The sequence below is a fragment of the Monopterus albus genome, unplaced genomic scaffold (genome assembly GCF_001952655.1).
Source record: "Monopterus albus unplaced genomic scaffold, M_albus_1.0 scaffold24.1, whole genome shotgun sequence".
NCBI lineage: Eukaryota > Metazoa > Chordata > Actinopteri > Synbranchiformes > Synbranchidae > Monopterus > Monopterus albus.
Genome location: NW_018127904.1, coordinates 140083 through 149261, shown reverse-complemented (window position 1 = coordinate 149261; position 9179 = coordinate 140083). Strand labels below are relative to the sequence as shown.

The following is a 9179-nucleotide window of genomic DNA, read 5'->3' as shown; positions in this document are numbered from 1 at the left end:
GTTCATGGAGATGTCAGAGGAACAATTCAGCTCTTACTGGAGCCTCCATCTTCACCAAGGCTGCAAAGGAGCTCAAGCCCTGAGGGTGACATAAAGGGTGACATTAAGATGTCAATTAAGTCACTACATGAGACACAGGAGCAAACCCAGGCAGAGAAAGAAGAAGTGATAAAGGGTGATGTTAAAGGCACAATCAAATCTCTGATGGAAACAGCAAAGCGTGAAACTCCCAAAGTCAGGGTTGGAGCATACAGAAGAGTTAGAATCAGGCAGAGCCCTCCAGCTAAAAACTTTAATACTGATGCACAGAGGAACATCCAAAAGATAAAAACAGCTAATTTAGTTCAATCATCAAAAGAAAACCACTCAGTCTCCAACAAAACTGAAACTGTTAGAACAAAGGCACATACTGTGGAGCTATCTGCTCAGCGATCAACAGTGCTGGCAGAGCATAAAACTATTACCCAAAACCACGGCATCAGAACACTGAAGACAGAGTTTCGTAATCTAAAGTCTAACACAAAGGGAATGATAAAACTAGATAAAACCAAAGTGAAAACTGATGTTTATATCTTAAAACCAGGAGCACCGGAACCTAATCTGCATCTCTCACCTCCTCCACCAGTGCTAGAAGCTGACCTTCCTCCTCCTCCTCCCACTCCTCCTCCTCCCTCTGTTGATTCTGACATTGATCACCTTCCTCCTCCACCACCACCACTCTCAAGTGAGCAGGACTTCCTTCCACCTCCACCATCTCAACAAGAACTGGAGGGCATGCCAGCCCAGGCAATTCATTCTTCACCAGCAAAAGCAAAAAAGATGACAGTCAAAAAAGTGAAAGCTCTGACTTTGCACCCAGTCCCGAAGCTGGAGCTTAAAGTGGACTTAAGTGAACCACAGCAGGTGAAGGCTACGTCAGAGAAAGTGATAGAAATGAGCCAAAACCAATCAAAAACTGTACACGTAAAACCTGTTTCAGGTGAAATCCCTTTGATGCCTGAGTCACCACGTCCATTGAAGAAAGTTTATATCTCTCCTGTGAGATTCACCCCTCCACCCTCTCCTCCTCCCTTCATGAGAGGGAAAATGAGTAAATTTAACACTCCACTGATAAAAGCAGAAGAAAAGTACCGGAAGATGAAGGAGGAAAACACCCCCGTGACCACTCCACCTCCCAGTGACATACATGACTCAGTTACTGCTGCTCTTGAAATGCTTTCCACTAAAGACGTAGAGCAGTCAAGCAACAATGCATCAGCAATCACACAGCACAGAGCTGAAAACACAATTATGAACTCAGAGTTTCTGCCACGTGATTTATCCAAGCATGCTGTCATTTCAGATGCCACCCAAAGTAATGTTTGCACCAGCCATGAAAAAATTCTCACAGATTCTCTGGTGACATCAAGTGCTAAACAGCAGACTGCCTCTAATGAGACTTCTAAGGTTGTCTCCGTTCAGAAGACTTCATCTGTCTCAGCTGTTAGACAACAGATGAATACAACAACACAAAAAACAGTTTCAGTTTCTTCCAAACAGTCTGCTCAAACTGGCATGACTCACAAAGTCCAGACCTCAATCACAGGTGTCGCAAAAACTGAGAACATGACTGCTGAGAAAAAGAAAAACTTTCAAAATCAAAAACCAAAGGGCTCGAACAAATCTGAACATAAAAGGGAAGCCAAAATGTTTCCTGATAAAATCCCTGTTCAAACAGTAAAACCTGAAATTGCTGTCACTACTGAGAAAGATATAAAATCAAGCAAGTCACATTTTGAGAACGAGACAAAAGATAATACTGCAACAGAATTACCTGATAATCTCTTCAATCAGTCCTCCAAAGAACAAAATGTCACCTCAGACAAAGATGTAAAGGAGTCTAAATCACTACAGCCTGATAACAAAAACAACACTGATCGTTCTCCCACCAAGAACCAAGAAGAAGCTTCTGATCAGCCAGTTCTAACAGAAAAGGCAGCTGCCCATACAAATGGAAAAACAGGAGAGCAAAACAAAAAGGTGAAAAAGAACAATAAACAAGAAGAGCAAGCAGGGATAAAAATGTCCAATGAGAGTTTTGAACAGAGTGTTCCACAAGATTTGAAGGTGGAAGTGAACCTAATCAGTGAACCTAAAGAAGTAAAGACAGAGTTAAAGCAGACTATTAAGAAAGTTTCTCCCCCTGTTGCTGCTGCTCCAACACCTGCTGCTACTGTGAGCGTAACTGGCAGCCAACCAGAAGCTCTAACTTTTGCAAAGAAGAAAAAGAAGTCCAAGAAGTCTAAAGGGGTTGCGCTGCCAGGTCAAGGTAAAGAAACTTCTATCGAATCAAAGACAGAAGCTATAGAAACCACGACAAGCACATCTGAAAAATCCCACCAAACTCAGGAAACAATTGCGGCTGCTCCAATTCAGAAAAGTGTCAAAGAAGAGCACATTCAAGTTAATAAAGAAGTCGTTCCTACAGAAAACACGGATGATCAGACTAGCCAGCAACAAAAAACAGTTCAACAGCATGTTAAGGCATCTCAAAAGAAGAAGGGAGTGACAGTGTTTCAGCTGAGTGCAGAGAAAGCACCAGAACAAAGTAGGGTTGTACCAATTACAGCGACAGGTGAGTCAGAACAGAGTGAGCTGGTCAAGTCCACAACCGAAATAGTAAAGGAATCTCAGATGCGAGAGGCCCAAGTGTTAATCCCTCACATCACAGAGATACAAGGAATCTCAGAAAAGACTGATTCTAAATCAGTGAAGACTCTGCTCAGAACAGTCCCAGACTGGCTCATGGGTCAAGAGAGAAAATGTGAACTGGAGGGATCTGCAGTGAAAAGTGATGCATGTAAAAATAAAGAAATGTTCTCACATATGAGAAAACTAGCAGAGGATAAACTAATGCATTTAGAGACTACTGAGACAATGGAGAAGCATGAATGTGAGCCAGTATCTGAGAAAGGCATTTCTGGCCGGGCATCACCAAGAATATCCAAGATCAGTATTGGTTCTGCCAAAATTGAGAACCAAAGACAGAAAAGCACCCCTCAAGTAAGAAAGAAGGAAGAAATGAGTCAGTGCACGTCTGTCGACCTTCGGGCTCCCTCGCCATCACTGAGGACGCGTTCTCCCTCGCCGACGTTTATCACCATCCAATCCACACGAAAAACTGACTCACCCCAAAGAGTAACTCCATCACCTACCCTGCTGCACAGGCCACCCACACCTCCCACACCGCCACCTCGCAGGTGTGACACCCCAATACCACTTCTCACTAGAATCACACCCTCTCCAACTTTTGACAAAGCAGAAAATTTGGCTCGACTCAAAGACACAACAGCCAAGCTCTCACGTAGCGTCACCCCACCTCCACTTCTTTCTCTCCAACAGATCTCAGAGATAAAATCAGAGATCGTAGAATTCCCTGCATCATTCCATCGGCAAATCAAAACCGAGTCACAAGTTATGGAGGGTTCAGGAATGTTGCTTGTGACAGAAAAGATTTTATCTGAGGAAGCTCAGCAGATTGATTTTAAATCTGAACATGTAGGCGAAGATCTAGCTAACATTTCAGAGGGGTCAAATGCAAATAAAATACAAAGTAAGTGCAAGACCCACCCACCATTGTGTGAAAATGATCCAGAGCTTGTTGAAGCTTCAGATATTTCAGAGCCATCATCTGGATCTGTCAAAGAAAAGAGAGAGTTTTTTGAAGAGGCTCAAAAGGCCGAAATTAATAAGACCTATGTGCGAAAGGCGCCCATTGTTATACCCGAACGACTGGGCCCAGACTTGGAGGAGTGTGAGGAAGAAAAGAAGAAAAAAGCACTGGATGAGTTTCCTAGGGCAGATATGTCTAGTCTTGTAAACAAATTTGAATCAGCAGAAGAAAAAATATTTATCAGAAAAGAGCTTATCCCAGTCAAAGAGCAGCTTCACAAAGATACTGAAAGCACAGAGTACGACACCCTGGAAGAGGAAATGCCAACTTTTGACATCCAGGCTATTAGAAATGTTTTTGAACTAGGTGAGCAAAGTTCCTCATTCAGAGATGAGAAACGGGATCAGAAGCAGACTGTGCCAAGCCTGAGTGAAACAACAGCAGACACTTCAAAGTGGGAAAGTCCTCATGAGACAAAGGAAAGCTCATGGCAGAGCACCCCCCTCCCTCGACAGAAACAGGAGGTAGAAACTGTGCCAGCTGAACCAGCAGCCTTCTCTGAAACCAAATCAATTACTGAACATTTCTCAAATCTTGATCACTTTGGTAACAAGGTCACCGGAACAAGGACAGCTGTCACTGAATGCTCTGAGAGTGTGTCTACCCAACAGCCCCGTCTCTCCTATGCTGACGCATTGAAAAGAAAACCTGCAGTAGTGCGGCGAACAGAAACCTACGATGAAGATGCTACTGAGAAGCTGCTGAGGAACTTCCACACAACGTGGACAGAAAGTGAGAGAGTTTTCAAAAGTCTTGGCTACACTGTTTCTGAAGAAACCACATCACAAGTTTTGTCACATCAAATGAAGACTGTCTCATCTGGTAATGATCTGGACAACATAACAGCAAAAACTAATGAAATGGACATTTCTGTTTACTACATTGCCTTGACCAAAATGCCAACATCAGCATGCTAACAAGCACACCATAACAATGCTAACATGCTGGTATTTAGAAGGTATAATGGCTATCATCTTAGTTTTAGCATGCTAACATCTGCTAATTAGCGCTAAGCACAAAGTAAAGCTGAGCCTGTTGGGAATGGCATTAGTTTTGAAGGTATTTGGTTAGAAAGCAAAGTAACGGGTCAACTAAAATATTTGTCCTTACAGTGACATTAGAGGAAGCATACTGAGCTCATCAAAGTTAATGCAGTTAATCTTCTCGGGTTTTGGAATTGTAATTTTTGATATGTTTCAGTTTGGACCAAAATGGTGGACAGATCATCAGTTTTAATCCATCCATGATGAGCCCTGCAGCCATACTATTCAGGGTTTTCAAACAGCTTAAGCATTTTTTACATTTGGGGGTGTGAAATTATTCAAAGGAAATTCCAATTTAAGTGATGCTATATATATAAATAATACATATATAGCATCAGTTACCTTGGCTAACATAACATAGCTAATTCACTACATGTTAGCTATGTTAGCAGTTTCTTTACTTATAAAATAGGCTATGTTCTGCTATCTCTGATGTTACGATTCACAATTATGCCATAACAAAGTTATAGCCTCCTTAATATATTCTTTCTGGAGGCTAACCTTATTGATGGCTGTAACTACCATCCTGAGTTGATGGTACAGAGGAAAATCCAATGTTGGCAATGGGAATGACCTGTCAATCAACACTGACAGGTCTTACATTATGTTTTATTTTGAGATCAAGTCACGCCTCCTTTATTTTTCATTGCATATAACTCACCGTTGTTTTTACATTCATTCTGATATGTCACCTTTTTACATTTGGCTTAGGCTCTAAGCCCTTCTATGGGAAAACCCTGCAAGTTTCAATTGTTATGCATGAATGTTGGTGCATGCATGAGTGAACATATAATCCCAAGGAAACTATTCACTCTGACAACTTTTCTAAATGTTTAATATAAGCAAATGAATAAGCATGTCACATGCCATTTTAAATACAAATGTAGTCTTTTGTACTGCTTTGTATTAGCCAGACTAACCACAGTAAAAACTGAAAAAAGATGCAGTTCATTGTTGCATTGTGTGGCAGCCAAAAGAAATTGTGTTTCACATACAGTAAGGTAAATGAAAAAAATCTAATGACTTGCATTTTATCTCTTTCATATAGGTTCGAGTTCCGAAGTCGGAGCTATGCACAGTATGTCGGAGGAGAGCTTATCCAATGGATGCTCTCACGGTGGACAAAAAAAAGTACCATAAATCCTGTTTCTGCTGTGAGCACTGCGGAAATAAATTAAGGTAAGTAAGGCACTTATTGAAATTAACGGGCACCAGAGACTCTTTGAATCTTGAGATATTAAATAGTTAATCCCTGGGTTTGTTTTTTCTGTGACAGTACTGTGCAAAAATAGATAACGCTGTTTTATGATTTTGATGTTGTGCTCAACTGAAGATATTTCTTTTCTTGTAGCCTAGGAAATTATGTTTCTCTCCATGGACACTTCTACTGTTTACACCATTACAAACAACTCCTCAAGTCCAAAGGGAACTATGATAACGGACTTGGGCAGAAACCTCCCACAGGAAGTGACGTGTCTTCCCCCTCAAATGAGAAACTTGAAAGGAGTTACTCCGCGAACAGCATCGGTTCAGAGGACAAAACACACAGTGGGCAAAACAAAAGGACAAAAGCACATTGCAACAAAATATCTGTAGTTTGGCCTCCACAGGCCGATCCCCCGAAGAAGACATTTAGAATAGAGGAAGACATCCAGCTAACTAAACCACAGTGGCCCCCTCCAGACAACTCCCAAGTCTCCAATAACCAACCCCCAACCCCCAAGTCTCCCAAACACCACCACCAAAAGGCTCCTCCCAGAAGTGTTCTTTGAAATAAAGTCACAGTCACAGTTTAGTCAAATAAATCCAAAGGATTATTCATTCATCTTCTATACTGCTCAGTCCCAAACAGGGTCGCGGGTCCAAAAGTTTAATGGTAAAATAAAAATACCAGCAATAAAGGAAGTGTTTGGTTGAACGTCATACAGATAAGTGATTTAAAGAGAACATGACATGTAGGGATATAGAAGGAAACTATGTTCTTGTAAATGATGTGGAAAAGCGGGTTGTAATGGTAAGTATTAGAGCGATAAATGTGGATGAAGTGTGGCGTATGGTCACAGATATGAAGGAGTGTGCCTTTAACTAACAGGTTTACCCCATGTGTACATTTTCACTCACTGTATCTTATTTATTCATATATTACCATTTAGTATTTGACACAGTTTGACAGAAAATGATTAGTTTTAGCTGCTAGAACAAGTGCCAGTTGCCTTGTAAAACAAAATTTAGCAGATTAAATGGACGTGTCATGTCAAATTCAAGGTGGGGGGCCATGCTGGAGCCTATCCTAGCTGACAATGGGCAAGAGGCAGGGTACATCCCAGATGGATCGCTAGTGTATCACAGGGCTTCATGTTCAACTGAAATAAAAAATAGTCACTACAAATACATTTTAATGATGACTTTAATCTACAGTTCTGGGTGGAATAAAGTGACAGGTATAACCACTACATGTCTAAATCTTACAGTCCCACTCTTGAAATAATTCATGAATGTGTTTTTAGATACGTTTTGACTCACTTTCCCATCCACACCTTCTGTTTTATTCTAGCATTAAATGGTTATTGTACAATTCGGTCTTTTTTTTTTTTCGCTGCTGCATGCTGGTTCATGGAAATAGTTTCAATTTGTGGACTCTGCTGTTGTATCATTTTGTCTGGGCTTTTATTCTTCAACACGACATTTTTGCATTTGCCTTTTTTAGCACCTGGTGTGCAGAATACTAAAAGCATTTTGGAATTATTTTATTTATAATATTGAAAGTATATAATATAAACAAGGGGATAGGTGACCATCATGTTTGTTTTGGACATTTGTATCCTATTTTGAACAAAGATTTTGCAATGAAGAATTTTATTTTTTAGGTTAGACAGTTATACCTTGCTTTGTACAAGAAAATTCCTGATTCATGCTGTCAGGCTGGTTCACTTTATTGCTGATCTAAAAGCAATAAAAGTTGAAATTCATTGTTTCATTTGTCTCTGGCCAACTTGTGCTGTATATGAAATGTGAATCGTTCACTGCATCTGTACTGTCACAGAGCTTTTCATGTGTGTATCTGTGGGAAACCACCTACAGTAGATAGGGTCCGGTCAGCAGATCACTTTCACACTGTCAGTATAATCTCCTTTAGAGGCTATCCCCAAGTAAGAACATGTGTTTTAATCTTTGACTATTTATCCTTTATATTTCTTTTCCTAATCTTCATTTTTACTATTCTACTAGTCTTTTTAGCATAGCTCAGTATTTCACTGCACATACTAAATGACTCCTTTCCTTTTGTAGATTTATGCCTACTAGGTTTCATCAGCTCTACATTTTTAAATAAATTAAAATGAACACCCCAGGAGACTGCACACTGGCTTAACCCATTCACCTGCTTTATCTGTTTTTCAAGCTGGACGGTTGTGTGATTTGGTGTGAAGTAGTTTGCAGGAGTTGACTGGAAATTCTCTCACAGCGTCAATCTACCTTGCTACTCCTCTATGCGTGCAATCCCGTTTTCTCCTTTTGAGCGGATTGGTAAGAATTCTATCGGATTACATCCTGATTGGTCGGCTCTATGTCGTCAGACGGTACGTCAGCCCAGTTTGCCCTACGAGCAACGCTCCCCCCTCCGAATAACAGTGCTTTGAGATGCTGGAGCAAGGCAGTAGCACCATCAGGACCACTAGTCTGAGTGCGATGGAGACAGTGAGTGAGGTAGGCACATTAACGACGGTTTTCCTCTTTTCTACCAATGCGAGTGCAGTGCAATTGCAGTATGTAAGGATGGTTTTACTTTTGTGTAATTTATGCAAAGTAAATAGATTCACCTGTCCTCAGATCTGTCCTTCCTTCCTTCCCTTTCGTGCAGTCATCCGCGGGGTTTCGAGTGTCCCTGCTGTCGCGGGGCTTTGCTCTGTGCTTTAGTCCGTTCCGGTTATAGGCTCTACCCCCCCGTCTGGGGCTTTAATGATGCAGCTACTTCAGCTCACTCCCTGATCTCCGTCCTGCTTGGCGAGGGCTGGCACCTCTGCACCTGCGGGTAGAATGCGTAGGTTGTCCAGGACGACTGGAGGAGCAGACGGCCAAGTTAAAATGTAGTCGGCCAAACTTTAAAATGATGCATTTATCTATTTTTCGTCTCTCTCTCTGTCAGAATTCTAGCTCTTTGAGAATTAAAGCGTAGCGACTATTTGACTTAAAATCAGCAATAAAAGAATCAATATAACTGAAACATTTCTTTGGGTAAAGGCACCAGCTCCTAAAAATCTTCTTTTATACAGTTACAAGTAGCCTAGGTCAATAATAAAGAGTAATGTTCTGCTAAAAATACTGACAATAAAAAATCTCAGCTATCTGAGAAACGTCTGAAGCCCTCCAAAATGTAACTTTTTATTTCTAAGCTTCATTGTGACAGGCCTAAAAAGAAGATTCCT

General features: G+C 41.1%; 2 protein-coding genes across 2 annotated transcripts in view; both read left to right on the top strand.

The window, feature by feature from the left end:
* Positions 1-6: 6 nt before the first annotated feature.
* On the top strand, positions 7-7728 carry LOC109957100 (xin actin-binding repeat-containing protein 2-like). The gene is made up of 4 exons (XM_020594713.1): positions 7-4176; positions 4267-4534; positions 5804-5934; positions 6107-7728. The coding sequence occupies exons 1-3, from the start codon at positions 109-111 to the stop codon at positions 5893-5895; spliced, it is 4428 nt and encodes a 1475-aa protein (XP_020450369.1). The 5' UTR covers positions 7-108; the 3' UTR covers positions 5896-5934; positions 6107-7728.
* Positions 7729-8397: 669 nt separating this feature from the next.
* b3galt1b (UDP-Gal:betaGlcNAc beta 1,3-galactosyltransferase, polypeptide 1b) overlaps positions 8398-9179 on the top strand; it is a 48250-nt gene continuing 47468 nt past the window's right edge. The window contains exon 1 of the mRNA XM_020594714.1: positions 8398-8460. The gene's annotated coding sequence lies outside the window, so the exon portion shown is untranslated. The remainder of the gene's footprint in view (positions 8461-9179) is intronic.